The sequence below is a fragment of the Colossoma macropomum genome, unplaced genomic scaffold (assembly GCF_904425465.1).
Source record: "Colossoma macropomum unplaced genomic scaffold, Colossoma_macropomum, whole genome shotgun sequence".
Taxonomy (NCBI): Eukaryota; Metazoa; Chordata; class Actinopteri; order Characiformes; family Serrasalmidae; genus Colossoma; species Colossoma macropomum.
In genome coordinates this window covers 704180-727500 of record NW_023494791.1, presented here as the reverse complement: position 1 = coordinate 727500, position 23321 = coordinate 704180, and the positions used below count along the sequence as shown (strand labels likewise).

Below are 23321 nucleotides of genomic sequence, written 5' to 3'. Positions count from 1 at the left end.
TAACTGCCTAGCTAAAAACAGCCAAACTTCTTGCTTGATAATTATAAATAACATAATGAGTTAAGAATGAAGAACTTCCTTTAAATTTCAAGCACTTTATAAGAACCCAGCTGTGCTAGCAAGCTATCGTTTTGATCTGTATCAGCAAAACGTGCTAATAATACCTAGCAAAATCAAGCTAAACTATGTCTAAAACGAAAAAAAATCATATCTTTAAATAATAGTGAGTCTTACTTTATGTAATAAACTGTTTTGCTTCATATTTTGAAATTTATGACTCTAACTGTAGATGCATTCCTGCTGCTGTGGGTTTCCTCGAGCTCAAAGTTGTGGAAAAAGCGCTACTGAAGTGCTCATAGCACCACATTTAGGAATCTGAATTATTTAGGAGAAAATTAATTCTCTGTACATTTCACAAAACTTTTTCCTGATGCTTTTGTTTTTCCACTTATTGAGATTTTTATCGTTGAAGCATTTTATGTTGTTTTTATCTCAGTGCTAAAAAATGTTAATTTGTGCGCATTTAACTTTTAGAGCACCGGTGCTACATACTCAAACGTTTTCCGTGCAGTCCTGCCTTATGTCTTGATAAAGTGTGCCTTTCTTAGCCCGAGTCAGAAACTTCTACTGAAGACCAACAGATGAGGACAGAAGGCTCTGCCACTGCTCCCCACGGTGGTCTGGAAGACGGATATGAGGTGATGAAAAGCGTCAGTCCTAAAAGCAGCGAGACCCGGAGAGCCTTGGAAGAATGTGATTCACCTTACCTGCTGCTGAAAGAACCCAGCGCTCCTTCACTCGGAGGGACAGTCAACCTCATCCTCAGCTTCAATAACTCAGGGGACAGTCAGCTGCAGGTACAGGAGCCGGACCACGAGAAGGTTGGGGAGCTCTCAGAGGCCGTGCACAGGGTGAGAATTACACGATCAATATTGTATGATGTCTAGAAACAACCTCTGCAAGAAGGACACCTGAAGAGGGTTGGACTGCCGAATTTAACCCCTTTATCACAAGCCTATATTCATCACACGAGGTTCAACTTCAACAATCTAAATAATAAACAATAATCATAAACAGACGGTTTTTATAGACTGTGTCAACTACGGCCTGACCGATATGGAAATTTTCTCACTGATACAGATATTAAAGGAATAGAATGGCAAGAAATCAAATTTATTTAATTTGAAATTTATTTAAAATGATTTAAAATTTATTTAATCAGCCAAATTATACTTCTTTATTTTAGAGCAGGGCTGAAGGCTAACAGTGCCAACAAACACTGGAAATCAACAGTCACTCAATCTGTTGTGAAATGTTACCAAAATATGAATATAAGAATTAAAGCACTAAGAGCCTTTTAATTGGCTCTTCTTGGATAATAACACACTTTGTACTGTTATTCCATTTATTTCATATGTAAAGAAGAGCAGAAACTACAAAATATGACGGTCTGTTGTGTCAGATCTCAATCAAGTTTCCTACATTCATACAGCTCAAAAACAATAAATCTATATATATATATATATATATATATATATAAAACAATAAAACTATAATATATATATATATACTTGCCCCTAGAACATGTAAACAGCATTAACTCATAATATTGACCTCTCAAACAAGATGTTTCAATACAATGTTCCAACAAACACACATATGAAAAAATCACTTTTTGTCATAAATTTATGCAGAAGTTGAAGTTTCAGGTGGACTTTAAATTACAATTAATGTGAATAAACTTCCATTTACAGTGTTTGACAAACACTTTTATCCAGAGTAGCTCACAGTCTAATAATGTTATAAATATTAATACAGGGGAGACATCTGTTCCTCAGTGGGGAGTGGGGAGAAAATCCAGCTCTCCTCTGTGTGGGATGGTGGTGTTATCCACTACGCTATCCAACTTTTACTCTTTTTAACCTGTTATATATCCTAAGGATTATTATTCAGTAATTACATGGAAAACAATGCAAACTGGCTGAGTTACTGTTGTTAAATTACAGGTGTGATGAATGCACGTCCGTGGAGTTTAAGTGAGTTATAACTCATCTTAAGCAGTGAAAACTGCTATGGCTAATAGTTCCTTATTCCGCAGGTTTGGATGTTGTTCAAAATAGCATCATGTTTCTGAACCTGGCTTTGCACCGATGCTGATAAATCTGTGGAACCTTAATATCAGCTGATTAAATATAAGATATGAGTGTTTTTGTGTATAGTACACAGAGCTCTGCCTGTAGGTTTAATAAATCTCACCTATAAAACCACCTATAAATCACCTCTTGTTAAATTAATGTACCTAAAACGTGCTGCAGTAAGTTAACCTAAAAATCACTGTTATTGTTGTCGTGGTAATCAGATTGTAATCGTCAGTATATATCGGTCAGGCCCTAGAAGACTGACCCTCTTTCAATCTGTCCACTCATTGCTGGTCTTGGACAGGTATGCCTGGTTCTCTTACAGAGCATCATTCCTGCTTTTGTCACTGTCCCAAAAATCACCACGCTGCCTTTGTTATTTCCTCAGTGTTCTGTGTATCTGCTGTTCTTTCCCCTCGTTTTTCCTCCCTTCTTTGTCAACATCCCTCTCTTTTTTGTGTTCTTGCCTTCTTCAGCCTGCCGAGCCTCACTATTCTGTCTGTAAAAGCTTTTGGAAACGCTGCCAGGGTCTTTTTGGTAGTTTAAAGCGAAAGAAAAAGGTTTATCAACAAAGTGCTGAAGAGGTAAATGGAGCTCTGGTTGGTGGCCCTGCATGAGCGAGTAGTTCATTGGTGTTTGTGCTCGTGTTCAAGCGTGTGCATGATGACCTGCTGTGAGAGCCTGACTAACACTGAAAACACCAGGAGCCAAACACACTGCTTACTGGAACTGTTTGGCCTCATGTTCCTCACCTCATCATCATCATCATCATCATCATCATAATGTCCATTTAGATACTTAGCATGGACAACAGTTGGCCGTTTGCAGTTGTGCAGCTTTTAAACTTAAAAAATAAGTAATCAGGTTAAATATTGAGTTCATTGAACTTCAAATAATAAGTTTAAAAAATGAAAAGCACAAAATATTCTATTCTCCTGGTAACTTAATATTAAAGCTCAACTCAAAAGCACTTTAAGTTTAAAAGCTGCATCATTTTTCACAGTGCAAAAATCCATAATTACAGATGCTGCGTCCATCACATTTTCAGCCCAGGTGACCTGGTAGCATCCACATCACCTTTACTAACAGATCACTTAAAATTCAGTAGAACATTTAAAACATTTTCTCATTAAAAATAAACTGGATTTGTTTGAGAACTAAAATATGAATGTTGGCCAGTTAGCAAACAAAACAGCATTCTGGAAACCCTGTCTACGTCAGTCAAAGCTGAGAAACGGTTCAGTCAGTTGAACAGGTTTCACGTCTAATAAGGAAGTCTTAATCACAGAAGCTGTCCCTCCAGATGAGCTAATGCTAAAGCTAACACTGGAGCTGGTTGGTTGCCGAGGAGGACTTGCCGTTGCTAAGCCAAGAAAAGCTTTTTAGCTAGCTGAGTGATCTTAACGTTGTGCTGTGACGTTAGACACCATCTTAAAGTGATGTTTGGTAAATACCGTAATGAGGACAGAGTGCATCGTGGGCTGTGGGTTTGGTTGTTCAGGAATGAAACCGTGCAGGTTTGTTTTCAGGACTTCTGTCAGATCTTCTCTACTTCACTGGGGAAGGAACGTTTAGAGACGATTGTGATTCACATGTTTTGCAGACAGTTAACTGGTGGTGATCCAGCCACACTAGACTGAAGATGACTGGCTGACTATCGACAAAGGAAGAGAGGAGCCAGAGGAGAGAAATATTGTGAATGAGATTTTATACTAATGCTGTTTGCTGTCCGGTGTGGTCCAGAGGAGGATGGGTTCCCCTTTTGAGTCTTGGTTCCTCTCAGTGTCTGTGTTTACATGCAACGATTTTTGCCAATCCGATTGAATACAATCCGATTACAGATTTAGACTGAGGTGTTTATATGCACTCTATTCAACAATCTGATGGAAAATCTTCGTTTACATGCTCACTACAAGTAATCCGATGCAAAATGACGCGCATGCGTGGAGTAGCGCTTAGAGTAAACGTTACCATGACAGCGAACATCACGTGAGGTCCAGACCAGTTTCTGCTCCGCCATGTTGAGCGGTGTAAACTTTCGCCGTGACGCGACGCACATGCGCAGAACATACTTACACGTTCCGATTGGAATGTAATCAGATTCAGGCGTTTACATGGCTATTATTCTTCTATTTAACGGATTATTTAGAAGTTTACCCACCTCGTTTAATCGGATAGAAATTGTATTCCGAATGGCCTCAATCGGATTAGACTATTCCGATTGAGGTGTTTACATGGACGTATTCTATTCCGATTGAGCTATTAGTCGGATTATTAACGGATTATCAGGCTGCATGTAAACTACTGGCTAGTGTTTCTTCGTCTTGCTCGTAGGGAGTTTTCTTGCTGCTGTAGGCCTCGGCGACGCTCATGGGGGCTCAGACCCGGATTTTTCTGTATAGCTGCTTTGTGACAACTGCTGTAAAAAGCGCCGTTTAAATAAACTTTGACTTGACTTGACTTGAGATCTCCTCTTGATCTCAGGCACTTCTCCGAGACGTGACTAAGTCCTGTTTGGAATGAGAGTGAGACTTCATGTGAGGCTCCCGAGTGGCACAACCATCTAAGCGTTGTCCCTTCATCAGGACGGAACTTCGTGAGTTTGTCCAGGACAGCACAGCTGTCCTCACTCTCTCTGGGTGGGCATGATGGCCCCCCATCTCCCCCCATCACTCAACTCAGAGGACTTGTTTGCTTTCGCCCTCTTAGCGCTGCTGGTATGGTGTGACTGAGAGAGTCAGAACTAGTGGGTGGAACTGGATACGACTAAATTGGGGGAGAAAACTCGAAAAAGTAAAAAATAGATTTTCTCACTATCATCATCACACATGAGGATTAACTCTTTAGCGTCTGACTCAGTCTGAGCTGAATAATGTCTCCATATGAAAAGAGTAAGATCTCATTGTTTCCTTATACAGCTCTGTTCTAGATCAGAGAACCCTCTCGGCAGTCTGTCAGTGCAGAAGGAGAACTCATACTTTTCTCACTCATCACCAGATATTCTCACAGTGAAATGCTGATGTTCATCTTCCTGAAGGGGCTTCAGGAGAAAGAATTCAGAATTCAGTGAAAGGTCCCAGTTTACATTGTGTCCCTAATAACTGCGTAATTACACATTAACAGCTACGTGTGGTGTGTTCACAGTTACAGAAGGGTTACCGTAGTACAGCTTACGTAAACACACGTGTATCCGAAGGTGAGGAGAATTACAGTTGTAAGAAAAGGTGTTTTTCCAACAATACTTCTCAGTACAGCTTAGAACATATCATTTCAGTGGATTATGGTTCAGTTATGTTCCCTGACTAAAGGTACTGAGATGGACACTTGAGGGTCCCACCCCAGTGACAAGAGGGGGACTGACCCAGAGACAGTTTAGTACCTTTATTTCTGAGAGTGTAGAAGAAGATAAATAGTGATCTGCTGTTGCTGGAAATACTGTCACAGTATAGAGTGGTTTAGAGTAGTATCACAATATATCAAGAAATTTTCACAATACACAGTATATGTGTATATATATATATATACATATATATATATATATATATATATATATATATATATATATATATATATATATATATATATATATTTTATGATAAGTTAGTTTTTTAAGCTGGGTCACAGCACATGTGCACTGCTACAGCTAAATGTTAAGAAAGTGGGCATTTCCTGTACAGATGCACTGCATGTACTCAATGTTGGTAATTACACATCTGTTACGGTCAGAACAGTCTTGTTGGAAAACTAGCCGTCCACCTTATCACACAAGCATAATGACAGAAAAGAAAAGATTACATGTTATTACATGAGTTAAAACTGAAGCTGACGTGTGTTTTGATAAGCTGTACTACTGTAATCCATCTATAACAGTGAATACATCACCACCAGGTCACACTGTCGTTCTCTGCTGTCGAAACAAAACCTTGTATCTCCATTTTTGGTTTCGTTCTTCAGTTTTTGACATGTGAAAAAGCCTGTTGTCCTTTATGTTGTGTGTAAATTTCATGTTGAATGGACCAAAAGAAATGACTTGGAAAAAAGTCTGGTTCCATTGACTTACATTCAAAATAAAGTAGGTTTTTCGTTCTTCTGTAAAGTTACTATTTTGGAGATACGAGGTTTCGTTCTGACGGCAGTGTGGTGTGTATTGTTAATGTGTAACTACACAGTTATTAGAGACACGTAATATCAAGTGGGACCCAGGGATCCTTCATTAATACAGTAGAGATCTGCTTTGTTTCTTTGAGAGTCTTAAGAAGGACGTTTTTCCTCTGGGGACCACTGATGGAGGGGGTGGTGCAGTTTAGAAGCAGTTTCAAACAGGTGTGGTCGGGCAATGAAAAGATGATTGAGGAAACGGATTAAAGGGCCTCGCTCAAAGCAGACGTGGCCCATTAGTGGACTTTTTTGGAGGAACCTTCTCCAAAGCAAACACAAAGCCCCATTTGAAAGCTCGGATTGTTTAGCGAGCTATCTTTGGGACATTTCGGGGAGTAATTGCAAGAAAAATAAAAAGTATTGTGTTCTTTGGAAAAGGCACAGTGGAGTCTAGAAGCATGTGTATGATTGCTTTAGAGCCTGCAGGTTTCTCACTGCGCCAGAAGAGTCTGTGAAGTGTAAGAGGCAGAAACCGTCGTGGAAGTTGAGCTGTAGCTGTAGGTTTATTGCTCACTTTCTCATGTCGTCCGGTAGTAACCGTTCCACAGTGGAGCTCCTCAGGGAGACTCGGATGACAGAGTTCTCGGGATAACAACGGGGGGGATTACAGCTCGTGGGAAAAGGGCTGCCCGCTGTCAAATTCCAGCAACTCCACCACATTTTGATATGACCAGCCTTTTTTAGATCGTGAGAGACCCCGGGATCATAAATATTCCGGACGTGGGGCTCAGCTTTCAGCTTCTGAGAACCACTTCTAGATAATGAGACCCCAGAGGTCTGTGTGCATAAACACAGTGTGGTTGAGTTTATCATGAACAATTAGTTAAACACAGTGAGGAACCCTCAGGACCTTCTAGTACACGCTTAAAAAGGATGGTTCACCAGGGGTTCTTTAGTAAAGAAAATAGTTCTATATCTTTGCATGATTAAAGGGTTCTTTGCACCTCAAAGGGTTCCTCAGATTGGTGGAGAATGTGCTGTAGATGATTCTATATAGAACCTTTTGAAAAGTGTCCTGGATGGCACCAAAAGTGTTCTTCTATTGTTATGGTGTCAAGCTTGTATCAGTAGAGGAACCCTTTTTTAGTGCTGTATAGAACCATACACAGCACATTCCCCCTCAATCTGAAGAACCGTTCACCATGTAAAGAACCATTTAATCATGCAAAGGGTTGTTTGAGTGTTCATGTTTCTATATAGAACCATGTTCTTTACTAAAAACCCTTGAAGAACCATCATTTTTATTGTTTGGTACTTTACAGAAGATCATAAACAGACAGACATTCAGGAGCTTTAAGAACGCTTTGCATGATTAAAGGGTTCTTTGCTTCCTGAAAGTGTTCTTCAGGTTAATGGAAAATGTGCTGTACTGCGCCGTTTTCTTTACTAAAGAACCCTTGAGGAACCATCTTTTTTAAGTGAGCAGCTTTAACAGTCACAGTTCAGCACTGTTAAATATGAAGGTACAGATGTTTGTGCTGTTCATTGTGACTTATGTACACAAGCTCCAGTCATCTACGCAGAGCTGTGAAGGGAAATGAATTGAAAAATGAGAATGAATTGACAGAAGATGAGAGGTAGGAGAGCGAGAGCTGCTCTCTCAGCTATTATATAAGCCTGTTCTGGGCCTGATGTAAAAGCGTGTGTTCATGGTGTGGCGACAGGATGTGACCTCACCCTCGCTTCTTATGAAAGGCCCGTATTTAAATAGCTTTCAGCAGGGGCGCCTGAGGAATGTGCGGTGAACTTTCTACAAGACCTCCTAACTGCACCGTATGATTTATGGTCTGGAGCCGCCGCAGCAACACAAGATTAGTCACACAGGTGAAAGGTCGAGCCATTACAGCTGAGCATGACGGCATGTTGAGGAGCAGATGATTCTGATTAAGTCTGGGAGAAGAAAGAGACGTGTGACTGTACAGCCTCGCCAACGTCCTCCCGTCCTTCCTGTACGCTTTCTAAGACCAGTCAAAACAGCCAGTAAGTACATGTTAGTGATTTCTCTGGAGATACTTGTGAGGAGATTAAGAGAGCGAGAGAAAATAGGGCTCCTAACAACCACCTGGAAGAGCTGGTCGACCCCAAAACTGCCCCCATCAGATAAACAGCACTTAAAGCTTTCATCTCTGAGAGAGAGGAGAAAATCAAGCTGCTTCAGATCTGAAAACATCCACAGGTGTTTCTGTCCATCCTTCCACTGTGAGAAGACGACTCAGCGCTGTGGGTCTGAAAGGATGTGTAGCTGATCAAGAAGAACCTCACTGAGAAAAGGAGACGGACACATCAAACAAAGAAGCTGAACGATGGACTGACCACCCCAGAGTCCAGACCTCAACCATTGAATGTGTTTGATTACTTCAGAAAATCATCAACCAGCTTCTAAGACTGAACTTTGGAGGTGTGTCTGCAGATTCTTTGAGGAACTGAAAGTGAGTCTCCTGAAAAGAATGGAAGCTGGACACTCTAAGGCCCAGTCCCATTTCTTATTTTTAGCCCTACCCCTTGTTTTCGAGTGTTGCCCCTTGGAGCTGAGTTACAGGGTAGTGGTTGAGATCTTCCCTCTGAAATGGGACCCTCAAATAAAAAGAGCATCACTTCATTAACAGCTACCAGCGCTGCTCTGTAGGAGACGCTGCCAGTCTGCAGTGACAGCAGAGGAGGGTAAAGTTCAGCTCCTCACTGCTGGGCTTTAGTTACATTTAGGGCATCATATGACTTCAAAGAGGGGGCAATTATTTATTATCACCCACCCCTAATTTATCAGTGATATGAAGCTGCAGTCAGATATTCACCAGCTTCTTGTTCAAATTTCCCCGTTCCACCTTAAATGGTGCAGCAGTTCTGATGCCTGAGGAGCCAGAATGTAACTGCTGCACCATTTAAGGTGGAACGGGAAATTTAGCTACTGAGACGTCAGCACTACTAGTGATGTTTCATGCTTGTTATTAAAAAAAGGACCATAATACACTGAAACGGCATTAAACTAAGATAAAACAGTGGTTATCGTAATTTTTAATAGAGAAGATTCTCACATTTGTGGGGTTTTTTGGTCTCTTGTTCTCCATCTCGCTGGTTTTTCTTTTTTTCTCATAACTCTCTGTTTGGAAAACCTCCGTTTGGAGGGTCATGTAGCCCCAACACTTCACCCCACCCCTCTATCCCAACAAGAATCGGGACACCCTACCTCTAGACGCAAATAACAGAGGGGTAGGGCTGAGTGGTAGGGGCGAGGGTGAAATGGAATTGGGCCTAAACACTAAATCATTTAGCGATTGAGGTTCTTCTGTTGAGGCTGCTTTTTCTGGCCTTTTTGACTGGACATTAAATAAATAAAGGGCGATCTCTGACTTTTGCACAGTGCTGTGGCTTTAGGCTGTGAATATTTAGTAATATGGAGTCGATTCTTACAGTCGATTGTTTTTGCTGTTTCAGTCATTCATCAGTAACAAATTTGCCTGTGTTTTTGCTGAGGAATGCGAGCCGAGCTAGCATGAGACTAGCAGTACTCATAGTCTATACTTACCAAAGTACACTCCTAAAAACGGTTCTTTAGGGGTTCTTTAGTAAGGAACATGCTTCTATATAGAACCATAAACACTCAAAGAACCATTCGCATGATTAACAGGTTCTTTGCATCATTACTACTTTAGATTGATAACAAATATACTGTAGATGGTTCTATATAGAACCTTTTTGGAAAGGGTTCTATATAGCACCAAAAATGGTTCTTCTGTTGTTACAGGCATGACATATTTAAAAAAAAAGTTCTATATAGAAGCGTATAAAACACACTCTCCATCAATCTGAAGAGCTCTTTAATCATGCAAAGGGTTCTTTGAGTGTTCGTGGTTCCATATAGAACCATGTTCTTTACTAAAGAACCCCTGAAGAACCATCTTTTTTAAGTGTGTACTGTATTTCATGTTTTGGTTCAAATATGTAAACATGACGCCCCTGAAGACGTCTCACACACAACTAATTATTTTTTGTTTACATATGTCGATCTGATCTGATTGGTTAATACAGTACAGACAGAAAAGTGCTTTGAAAATGACTTGTCATAAACTGCTTATGCATGCTTAATAATGGCCTTATGCATGGGCCTAACAGTGTGTGTCAGCAAACAAAATCACTCGTGAAATAATTAACATAACCCTCTCTTTTCGTTCTAGGTAAGTACGTACTTGCATGTTAAGGACGCCATCCAGTCAGTAGCCCCCGTGTACGAGAGTATGACACTGCCTCCACCTCACGGCACGGTGCACAGCCCTGCCTCCTTCTCTCCTCGTGCCTCCTGGCGCTCCTCCTCCTCCTCCCCAGAGGTGGACAGCACCTCCCTGGAGTATCTGCCCAGGAACAGCACCACCATCTTCAGCAGCTTACGAAGGAAAAGCAAGAAGAGGAAGAAGAAGAAAGACGCCCGCAGGCACACCGTCCAGAGAATCATGGGTGTGGAACCTTCAGAGGAGGCATCTTCTCCACCAGAACATGAGCCTCTCACATACAACATGCATACCTGGCCTCTGAAGGACAAGAAGAAGAGAAAGAACGAGAGGAGGTCTGACCGTAAAGACCCTCAGCTCATGGACTATGTGAAGAACCCCCTGGTGAAGGACATTGATGCTGAATGCTTAGGAGGACTCACTTCTCCTGATCCATGCGTGACTGTGGAACAGTCCACCTCAGGTCATGTGAAGAACCACTGCAGGTTCCTCTCGCTGGGTTCTGTGCTGAGTTTTGACCTGCCTAAGGACATGAGCCTCATCCCATGTATTCAAGACATCATCACCATCGGTCCAGCTGATTCCAGGAAAGCAGCCTCCCAAGACCAGGACTCTCATCCAGAGCACACTACGGCTCTAAGCACCTTCAAACTGGCTCGCTCACAACCCACACACAAACATGGAGACCCCAAACCCGCACCTCCTGGGGAGATATCCCTCAAGATCGACTGCCAGAACAATCAGAAGATCCATATAGATGCCGTTTCCGTTTATCATAATGATGTTCCTCCTGCTCCTCCTCCAGCTGAGGACGTCCTATTTGAGGAAAGTCAAACCTCTTCTCTTAGTGATCCAACCAGCATCAGGCTTCACGGAGAAGCGAGCCTTGGGTGGGATCAAATGGCAGCCCACCTGGGCAGCAGTGATCACCAGCCTCCAACTTCAATCCAGGAAAGTCCAGAGCAGAACCAAGAGAGTATCTCAGCCCCAAATCATCACCAGACGTCTTCTACAGCTGAGGAACACATATGCCCCAGCGTCCACACTCTGATCCAGGACCTTCATGGCCATCTCTACCATAAAGCCAAGCCCACATGCTCTCAACCAAGCAGAGAAAGTCCTGGGGCCACCCAGAGCCACGCGTCCCACGTCGTCTTAAACTTCAAAGCCAATGGAAGAGAAGACTCCGTGGATTCCGGCCACTCAAGCTCTGGTAGCTTCAAGCTGTGCATGGAGCCCCCATATGTGGACACCTCTGAATACCCAGCACCCAGGAGAACTTTGGGGAAGCTATCATCTCTGGAAGTAGAAGAGCCTCACAGGAACGTGGAGCCCACTAACTCACCAGTAGATGACCCTGTCCACCCTGACCACCAGCAGTTTGAGCAGGAAGAGGAGGAGCTGGAGGACATTTGGAACCAGACTAACGGCTATCGCCAGAGCATCTGCTCGGACATCATGTACCAGACTGAGCCCGCCGGCTCTTCTCCAGACCAGCAAAGGGACCCCTCACCTAAAGAGCAAGCCGTACTGGTCAGAAAGATGATCACCGCCTCTGCTCCCAACCTTCTAGTAGCTGAGTTCAGACTTCCATCCTCCATTCACAACCTGGTGGGTCACAGGAAGGACTGGAGCCCCAAGGAGGACGCTCGTATCTTATCTAATGGAGAGAGAAGGTCCTGGGGCGCATTCCCTCAACAGGAGCAGGCGTCCAGCGAGGCAGTGGTGGTCAATGAAACGGCCTCAGAACCTGTGAAAATTCCAGAGCTTAAGGATCATCAAAACTATATCTACCAGTATAGAGAGGAGGAGGAGGAGGAGGAGGAGGAGGAAGGTGATAAAGGGGGTATGAAGGTGAGGTGTGCAAGCTGGCAATTTGATAACTGTCTGCTGAAAGTCAGATCAGCATATACTTTGGAATGAAGAGTAGAGCCTAAATAATGCAAACTATTCTAGAGCATTACTTAAAGGGGAATTCCACCTATTTTTCAACATTTCTGTATAATTGAAACAGTGAGGTGTAAACAGAGAGATTCAGAGTGGTTTGGTGTGAAATGGTTCAGATGTCTTTACAGTGGTGGTGATAGGAACCAGGGGTCGCCATGACTACAACACAGATATAGACATTTTATTTACTATCCAGAACCACCAGTGAACCTACACGAGTCTTCTGAGTCTATATGGAATGTTGATGATGGAAAATAGTGGAAAACCTGAAATAATAAGTTTTCTTTGGGGGCTATTTTGCCTCACAGCTCCCTGCATGTATCCCTCCACCATGAATGGATTAAAATAAATTCATTTAAATACCTTTTAGACCAAAACCTTATCACAAAACTGACGTAAAACAATGTCTCAGACAAAATGATAAAGAAGTGGAAAATCTGAAAATGATATGTTTTCTTTGGGGACTACTTTTCCTCACAATGCCTTACTTGTTTTGTATCCCTCCACCATGAAAGGATTTAAAGGCCCAATTGTTCTCAAAACTATCATAAAACAGTGTCTCAGTCATCAGGCAGTGAATTCATAACCATTTCATGTAGGAACTTTCTGTGAGGGAGCTTTTAGAGGTGGACGTCTGGTTCCTATCACCACCACTGTGAACAGTTCTGACTCAGTAAGTTTATCTAGAACAGAGCGTTTCACACCAAACCACTCTGAACCGCTCTGATTACATCTTAACCACTTAATTATGCAGAATTTTTGAAAACTAGGTGGAGTTCCTCTTTTAGTCAGGACACTACAGGTGAATAGGGTATTTTTTAAAACAATCACAATGAATATCCACCAGTTTATTACTGATATTCCTACAAATCTTTTTTGTATTGGAGGTTTTGTAAAAGGTTCAAAGGGTTCTCTGCGTGGTGAAATCGTTCTTCAAATTGATGAGGAATGTGTTGTATATGGTTCTATATAGCACCAAAAAGGGTTCTGCTATTCTGATGAACTTGTAACAATAGAAGAACATTTTTGGTGCTACGCAGAACCCTTTTCAAAAAGGAAAGAAGCTTGTAAGTGATAAACAACACAACATGGTTGTGCTGAGTGTGGGCGGAGCTAAGCCCTCATTAAAGTTGTGTTAAACTTGGACAATATATTTGGATTAAAATAGATGTGAACTGACCAAATGAACGTATTTCTGTTTAATTACAGTTTAAGAGACGACTCATTACAGATTTTATCTATAACCATCCAGGAGACTGAAAAATGGTCAGCAAGACCAAAACTGTTTCTGCATTGTTTATTGTTTCCAGCATTTTGTCGTGCACTGCTGAGGTTTAGACTGTCTGAGGTTCTGTCGGGTAACATTAGTGATGTTTCTCTCCTTACAGGATCAGTCCATGAGCCTTTTGTCTGTTCATATGGGCCTGGACGGGGATGCCCAGGTACCCAACCACAACACTGGGGTGCAGACCGCCTCCAGCCCCATGGTAAGTTGTAATGCTTGTTTTAATAAGAAAATGACCTTTGAAGCCACAATCAGGACTTGAACTGAATTGAACTGAATGTATTTGATAATTAAAAATACATATAACACCGCAGAGCAGCCCTTACACACACTGAAATCACCACGGATTAAAACACAGTGAAGCCCTGAAGTTTATTTCAACAGGAACATTTTTTTGACCAAATACCAGAACATATTTTTACTACTCATCAATGCAGAGTCCAATACCGTAATGAACTACCTACTCAGAATGAAATAGCTGCTAGTATAAACGAGTGCAATGTACCTTCACAGTTAAATCATAAAAATCTAGCGGTTCTGTGGAGTTTTAAGAGTTTAAAATTTCTGTAGTAAGGTGTGGACGATATGGCAGAAATACAAAGTCATGATATTTTAAGACATTTTTATGATACACAGTAAGTGTCCCGATTAGGGATGCATCAATAATGACTGAGTATGAATGCATATTTTTAGGTGCTGATACTGAGTCCGATACCACACTGAGTAACCTGTATGTTTGAATAGACCATCGTGTTCAGACAAAGCTACGAATTATAAACTCACACTGTACGAAACGCTCCGTCTGACTGACCTGCTACAGGAAACGCAGCCTCTACAGACGCTCTGTCTACAGACCGTTATCAATAAAGCTGATTCACTCAGAATAACCGAGTACTGAGCAAACATACTGAGACACTGAGCAGCACTGCTATCACTCAGCACTGAAACAGTAGGACAAAAGCGTTCACACCGTGTTTGAATGCTGCTGCTACACCTGAACTGAAATATTACAGCATAAGTATACACACCTCACTGTGATAAACAGCTAATCAACTCTTACTGTCAATACAGCACTTTATTTGAATCGTATTATTTAAATAGGAAACTGATTTTAAATGGAAAAATTTAAAAGCCTGTTCGGCCCATTTAAAAGCAAATAGTGTTGCTTTTATTGCAAGTTTGGCTGATAAAAGTCCTGATAGTGAGTTTCATGTGTTTATTCATCCCACACAGTGTCAGCTTTGGATAAAAAAGCTAACAATAATCAGCCAATTCCCAATTTGGCTGTAAAGAAATTAGAATTGGAATTGGCCAAAAATATTCATGCTCAGTGCATCCCTTTTTTGGTACTATATAGAACCATTTTTGCTAGTTGAGTGTAAAATTAAATCCATCCTTTCTACTGTATACCATATAGTCTTTTGAACTAAATATGGATTATAATGATTGTGCGGAGGGGATGGTTATATAAAGGTGAAAAAATGTGGTGTATTACGCCAAGGCTAGCTCTGACTTTAATTAATACCAACAACATCAATCAGTATCAGAATCAGATTTATTGGTGAAGTATGTAAACACACACAAGGAAATTGGTTCCAGTTGGCGTCTCTCTAGTATTAAATGCAATAAAAAAAACAATGTACAAATAATTTACAGACAATTTACAATATACACATTATACACCGATCAGCCTTAACATTCTGACCACCTCCCTGTTTCTGCACTCATTGTCCATTTTATCAGCTCCACTTACTATATAGGTGCACTTTGTAGTTCTACAGTTACAGACTGTAGTCCATCTGTTTCTCTGATACTTTGTTAGCCCCCTTTTACCCTGTTCTTCAGTGGTCAGGACCCCCATGGACCCTCACAGAGCAGGTACTATTTGGGTGGTGGATCATTCTCAGCACTGCAGTAACACTGATGTGGTGGTGGTGTGTTAGTGTGTGTTGTGCTGGTATGAGTGGATCAGACACAGCAGTGCTGCTGGAGTTTTTAAACACCTCAGTGTCACTGCTGGACTGAGAATAGTCCACCAACCAAAAATATCCAGCCAACAGCGTCCTGTGGGCAGCGTCCTGTGACCAATGATGAAGGACTAGAGGATGACCAACACAAACTGTGCAGCAGCAGATGAGCTATCGTCTCTGACTTTACATCTACAAGGTGGACCGACAAGGTAGGAGTGTCTAATAGAGTGGACAGTGAGTGGACACAGTGTTTAAACACTCCAGCAGCACTGCTGTGTCTGATCCACTCATACCAGCACAACACACACTAACACACCACCACCACATCAGTGTTACTGCAGTGCTGAGAATGATCCACCACCCAAATAGTACCTGCTCTGTGAGGGTCCATGGGGGTCCTGACCACTGAAGAACAGGGTAAAAGGGGGCTAACAAAGTATGCAGAGAAACAGATGGACTACAGTCTGTAACTGTAGAACTACAAAGTGCTCCTATATAGTAAGTGGAGCTGATAAAATGGACAATGAGCGTAGAAACAAGGAGGTGGTCATAATGCTATGCCTGATTGGTGTACACAGTATACAGGCAATATCCAAATTATATATGGACAATAATTTACAGACAATGTACATATTAGTTACAGACAAAACACAATATACAAGCAACATTCAGATTATGTAGGAAAAATCAATATACATAGCTGTGTGGCAGAGCAAACAGCAGTAATGTATGAGAATGAAATCGTGGTGCACACTGGTATGAGTCTGAGGCAGAGTGTAATAACTATCTGGATGGAAAAAAAGAAAAAAAACAACAAACAATAAATATTGTGTCATATGGTGTTGTTTGATGACCTATATTGTTTACCAGACTAAGCCACTAAGACTAGGCCAGTCACTTGCATTGATCCTCAATTTAAATGACACTCAGTGCCAAAACATCAGGAATGAGGTTTACAGAAAGAGGTCGTGTGAAATGTCACTGTAAAATCTTGAACATGTTTTTCTGTCCGTTCTAGAGCTCCAGGCGAGAGTTCCCGTCTATGGAGGGGACACTAGAGAGGAAGCACAGACTGCTGCTGGGGGGGAGGAGAGTGAGTGATTTCACTGCACACGCTCTCTCTGGTCTAAATGCACCTTAATTACGTTCAGTGTGTTTGTTCATCATCTTGTCACTAATATTTGGCCCCTATAGGCGCCGTGCAGGGCGTGGAGCTCATACCACGCTGTCCTGTACAGACAGACGCTGTGTTTCTACCAGGACAGAAAAGACACCATGAGGGTAAGACAGAACCGCCTGCTGAGAGCAGCTCTGCACTTCTGTTCATTATCGCTGCACCATGTAAGACAGTGGTGTACCAGCCAAGTGTGCAGCTCAGTTGAAATTATTCTGTGTGTTTTTGTCCCCAGAGCTCTGTGACAAGCCTGCCGCTGAACCTAACCGGTGCCGAATGTGTCCCAGCACCAGAGTACAGCAAGAAACCCAACTGCTTCAGCCTGAGGTCAGAAAAGATATTGATAAACTATTTAGAGAGCTGTTGTTCAGTGAACGGGATTTTTTACATATTTGAAATGCAAAATACACTCCAGTCGATGCTGAAACACATTCCAAACACGAAAATGTATTTCAGAATATTTTGCCATATTAACCAAGTATATTTTAAAATGCATTTATTTTAAAATGTATGGGGAAATATTACACTTAGAAATGTACCATATAAAAATAAACGTCTGTACACTGTTAGTAATAAAGGTTCTGTGCAGGTACAGTTCTGGTTCATCAAGGTACAAACAGTGTAAATGTTCCCTCAAAGCTCCAACAGTGGTTTTAGGGTCTGATTGTGAACCTTAAATAAGTGTTTCCAGGTGAAAAGTTCGTATTTGTACCTTTTCATAACCGAATGTTTTAAACAGAACAGTAAAATAAAAGCCTGGAGGCGAGACGGGGTGTGTGGAGTCAGTACAGCTTAGAACATATCATTTCAGTGGATTATGGTTCAGTTATGTTCCCTGACTAAAGGTACTGAGATGGACCCTTGAGGGCTCCACCCCAGTGATGAGAGGGGAACCGCCCCAGAGACAGTTTAGGACCTTTATTTCTGAGAGTGTAAATGTGTTTATCAGACACATCTGAAAATGTATGAAAATATCCAGAATCCTGTCTGATGCTCTTCACTGTCTGATACCTTTAGAAATTAGTTTCCAGTATCTTCATTTTAAATCTGATCAAATGATCCTTTATCAGGACAGAAGCGAGAGTTGTGGGTATTGATACTCTGTGAAAATGCAGTTATGATCTGATATCTTGTTTATGTGAAATACATTGTGTGTGAGAGTCTGACTGCAGACGTACATGGTTAATGTAAAGTACAGTGCAGATCACAGAAGTCAGTGTTGTTCATTCAGCTCATGTATATTTAGTTGTATCTGTAAGCTTTGTTAAAACTACATACAACTGAAGAAAATATAATAACAAATACAAATAAATGCATTTAAAAATATATTTAACAAATACATTTTTGGCCATTTTCGTATATAGCCACAACATATTTGATAAATACATTTGGAATATATATTTTTTTCCGTATGGGAAGGATGCACAATATCATATCTGTATCATATCAGTAATGACTGATAATTGATTTTTAAAAAATCATTGGCATCAGGCTGATACTTAGATTTGGCCAATATATAAAACTGATATTTGATGATGCCTGTATTTTAAGCCAGAAGAGCACTGTAAACATGTAGCAGCATAGGTAAAATGAAAAAATAGCTGATATCGGCATTGGCCCAGAATTCCCATATCAGTCCACAAAGGGCTCTGCTATTGTTAAGATGTCAAGCTTGTACACAACAGAAGAACCTTTCTGGTTCTATATAGAACAAGGTTACCAGAAAAAGGTTGTTTATAATGGTATACGACTCATTCTCCATCAATCTGAAGAACGATTTCACCATGCAGAGAACCATTTAAGCAGGAGATAGTTCTATACAGAACCACTGCCATTACTAGAGAACCCTTGAAGAACCATACCAAGAGTGTTCTTGGGTACGTTTGATAACACCCTCGAAGTCAGCAAGATGAGACCATCACTGCCGATGTTTTGTCCGTTCTGTTTGTATGAACTGTACAGCTGGGCGATATGACAAAAATATAATATTGCGATAATTTTCACACACAATATGTCATGATATTTTATTGACATCTGATCAGTTTGAACAGAGAAAAAAGAGCCAGTAGAGCTACATTTAAAAAATACTACCAAACACTGTGAACACAGTGATTTATATTCAGTATTTCTCTCTAAATCCAGTTAAATGGATTAATTTTACTCTCTTTATTCCACAAGCACTGACGATATACAGGATATGTAATTATCACAATAACACTATATATTGTCATATCGCCCAGCCCTAATTTACTGCTGCTGCTGCCTTTTTGTTTACGAACACCGTGATTTGATCTGTATGACATCATCAACACCAGCTCTCATTCACTCTTAGCCACTTCAGTTAATTGTCCTTTTAAGGGTTGATTGACGTGTAGTGCTTCACTCTCAGGCTGCGTGACGGATCCGAGTACCTTCTAAGTGCCTCCTCTCGCTTCATGATGAAGAAGTGGATGCTGAGAATCCAGGCCAACGCTGGTAAACCTTAGATTAAAACAGTGAATAGATCTAACATGGAATTTAATGCGACTGTGATTCATTATTAACGACTTCTGCCTGACTACAGAGTCCAGTGAGTCCAGTGAAGCTAATATAACCACAACGTACGGGTCCACGGCACAGGCCACGTTCCCCAGGGGTTCCTCATCATCTGCTGGCTGTCAGTGCAGAGCTGCGTGCCAGTGCTCCACGAAGGGAGACGGTCACTGGGCTCTCCAGAGCCGCAGTCAGTCGGTCAGCTCGGCCAGAACCAAAGAGATTGTGGTCCTCGCCGGAGATGCCTCGCACATCTCTCAGTGGCGTTGTGGGAGTCCGGAGGAGCTTTCGCCCACCTTAACTTCAGCCGCAGGACAGTGTGGTGAGTGTTTGTATGGATTAAAGTTAGATATGGATATAAAGTTTATAGATATGGAGGAAAATGGGTGAAAATGCCCCATTAAGATAGGGCTGAACGATTTGGGAAAATATCTAATTTTTCTGACTAATATTGCGTCTGTGATTTAAATTGTGATTATTTTCTATAAATTGGGGTTCAGGCTTTTTTTTTGCCAAGAAGACCAGAACATCCATCTTTTCTGGCTTGAGGCTTGAACGTAGTGCACCAGACTGCCAGTAAGTTGTGGTTGTGATGTCACACAGAGGTTTGGTTGCCTCTGATTGGTCTATCTCCTCTACAGGCAGTTCACAAACTCTATTTTATTAGACTAAATTTTCCCAACCAAAACTTACAACGTTGTTGATAACGTAGGCTATAATTTTAAAAAATTGCAGCTCTTGCAGTTTGAAAAATTGCACTCTTTTAAATTGGGATTTCGATATATATATGAATATATATGGATTTAGATATATAAAAACAATTAATCTTTCAGCCCCACTTAAAGAACAGTGTCCATTTACTGTACAGCTGAATCATCTCTGTGTGAGTTTATCATGTACAGGCTGATGGTGTATAAACCTGCACACAGTTAGAGGAGATAAACTGGAGCAGCAGACAGGTCTGCTTATATAACACAAACAAACACAGCTTTTAAAGGGGGCATCTGGGGTAAAAAGCCCCCCCAACCTGGGATAAGAAGCCCCCTCCTTGTGAATCTTGCATCGGTTTAGGATTTAGGTTTAAATGGCGCTATTTATAAAAGAACAACATCTTACATTTAATTTATAAATATTCTTTTATTAATCGCACAATTTAAACCTAAACCCTAAACTGTTGCAAGATTCACAGGGGGGCTTTCTTATCCCAGGTTCGGGGGCTTCTATCTATCAGTCAGAAGCTAATAGTCAAGTACACCCTTAAAAAAGCCAGTTTATGTACGTTATTTTAATAAGCAAACAACAAAAACATAGAAACACTTGAAATGTTCATTTTGAATGACATAATTATATAATGTACATTGACTGAACTGTATTGGTATTAATAGTAGAATTCTTAAAGCAACAATAACATTTTAAATCAAGCAATTAAGCAACACAATTCAACATTGAATAGCTCAGTGTAAATGATAAGACTGTAATATTGTAAAAGAGACTGATCTGAGGAGACGTCTAACCCCAGAGGACTGACTTTACCTTTCACATCAATACTGTTCTCCTCTCAGAACCAAGTTCTCTCTCTACAATCCCCCATAATCATATACTTAATATTAATGTAATCATACGTACAGATAATGGCACTAATGGCAAAGCATTCGACCCACTAAAACTTTCCTAAGGAAGAAATCCCAGGAATGTGGTCATCAAGATGGAATGTCAGAACTGACTACACCATAATTATTCAGTGAATGTGTCCAGATTCAGAGCTGCGTTTGTGTCTATTCTGCCTCCTAAAGTGGTGGAGCAACGCATGAAGTGACCACTAGGGGGGAGTACAGTATTGAAGTCAGTTGACTTCCTTTGTGTATGAGGTCATCACTCAGTTTCCTCCTCTGTAGTTCTCTCTCTGTTGTCCTTCGTCTTTTTGACCTGTCCATTTTCCTCATGAGCTGTTTTTCTCACATTAGGTCTTTCCCATTTAGCCCTGTGTATTGATCTTTCTCTCTGTTCTAGAGTCCCCAGGCGTTCTGCTGGAACAGAGGTTCCACTCTCAAAGCCCCAGAGCTCCGTCCTCCTCTGTCTCCCCCAGCCAGGACTGCAAGAGACGCTCCCACTCCTTCACCTCAGGTACAGCCGGCAGTTCCACTCACTGAGTCAAGAACACGCTGAAGCAGATCTGCAGATCTCAGAGCCTTTACAGTCGACGTGCACAGAGCGGATGTTTTAATATGACCTTTAAACAACAAAGGAATTATAAATAATAAAAATGATAAATTATATATGATAAAATTATACTTACTCACAGCACAGTGTGCTATAGACGGCACGGGGAAAGAACCCTGCTGAAAAAAGACAACTGGAACCGTTAGGACTGAAACCTCCCTGTTGAAAAAAGAACCTATTTATAGAAAACCTTTTTAAAATGGTTCTATATGGAACCAAAAAGGGTGGTTCTTTTATTGTTATGATGTCAAGCTTGTCACAATAGCAAAACCCCTTTTTGATTCTCCATCAATCTGAAGAACCATTTAAGCTTGAAATGTTTCTGTATAGAACATTTTAAATTACACACATAATGTCTTACACATATGAACAAAAAGTACATATTCATATTCATAAACAGAGAAAAATAAAACCATCCGAAAGTTTTCAGATTCTAATTTATAACATTAGTTCTTTGTTGCAAAGCTTTTCTCAGCATTTACAGCTTCCAAACATCTACACTCTTAAAACAGATGGTTCTTTGAGGTTCTTTAGTAGAAAAATGCTTCTATATAGAACCATAAACACTCAAAGAACACTTTGCATGATTAAAGTGTTCATTGCATCATAAAATGGTTCTTCAGATTGATGGAGAATGTGATCTAGATGGTTCTAATATAGAACCTTTTTGAAAAGGGTTCTATATAGCACCAAAAAGGGTTCTTCTGTTGTAACAATATTGTATCATAACAATAGCGGAACCCTTTTTGGTGCTATATGGAACCCTTTTCAAAAATACCATTACATTCTTCATCAATCTGAAGAACCATTTCAACCTGCAAAGAACCATTTAATCATGCAAATGTTTCTATATAGAACTTAAGGTTCTAAACAGAACCAAAGTAACTGAAGAACCATCTTTTTTAAGAGTATAGATGTATCAAAGCTGTAACAGCTGAGAAAAGCTTTGCAACAAAGTGCTAATGTTTTTAATTTGAATCTGAAACCTTTTTCTGATTATTTTCTTTTTTCTCTGTTTATGAATATAAACAATAATAATATGTTCTTTTTGTTCATGTGTGTAAGACATTATGTGTACATATGAATGGATACATTCACTGGAGGTTTATTAAAGCCACGAGAGGCGATGTGTTACTGTGATTTTATCAGGAAGGGGTTCTTTGGCACGATGTGAGGCGGAGTAAAACTCCCTTCCCCATGATAAAATCACTATAACTCACGGCCTCGAGTGGCTTATTGCTTTTATAAAACGGCGGCCAACATAAAATATATTAAATACACACTTTTTCAGAAAATAATTTAAGTTGTTGTTAATAATAAGCAACATAAACAAGTATTCCGCCAAGAAATGTAGTTCCTTTAGAGTTTAGTATCGTTGCTAAGCAACCATGGACGCTGAATGAGAAGGATGTTCGGTCTCCCAACGCTGTGCGCTGCGGTCATTTCATTTATTTACTTTAACTTTTTGTTGTATAATAATAAACATACGATAACACAGCAGTCACCAAATCACCACCCCGAGTCTTATTTAGCACCAATCCAGCGGCCCCTCTTCTCACACTGGGGCTGAATCTCAAACGGCTCCCTGCTCCCTACATAGTGCACTACAGGAGTTTAAATACTGGATCCTGCAGCCCAACAGAGCAAAATACAGCTGAGAAACAGTCATTTGGG

At 40.8% G+C, this 23321-nt stretch overlaps 1 protein-coding gene across 3 annotated transcripts in view; it reads left to right on the top strand.

The window, feature by feature from the left end:
* Window positions 1-23321, top strand: part of LOC118810083 (spectrin beta chain, erythrocytic) — a 92544-nt gene that overhangs the window by 65539 nt on the left and 3684 nt on the right. For 2 of the 3 annotated variants that reach the window (XM_036573611.1, XM_036573608.1), the window contains 10 exons: window positions 609-911; window positions 2615-2722; window positions 10469-12373; window positions 13855-13953; window positions 16740-16814; window positions 16916-17002; window positions 17131-17222; window positions 19285-19370; window positions 19459-19749; window positions 21438-21551. In XM_036573611.1, the coding sequence (XP_036429504.1) occupies window positions 609-911; window positions 2615-2722; window positions 10469-12373; window positions 13855-13953; window positions 16740-16814; window positions 16916-17002; window positions 17131-17222; window positions 19285-19370; window positions 19459-19749; window positions 21438-21551 (3160 nt within the window). The remainder of the gene's footprint in view (window positions 1-608; window positions 912-2614; window positions 2723-10468; window positions 12374-13854; window positions 13954-16739; window positions 16815-16915; window positions 17003-17130; window positions 17223-19284; window positions 19371-19458; window positions 19750-21437; window positions 21552-23321) is intronic. The other variant, XM_036573610.1, reaches the window with a different exon arrangement.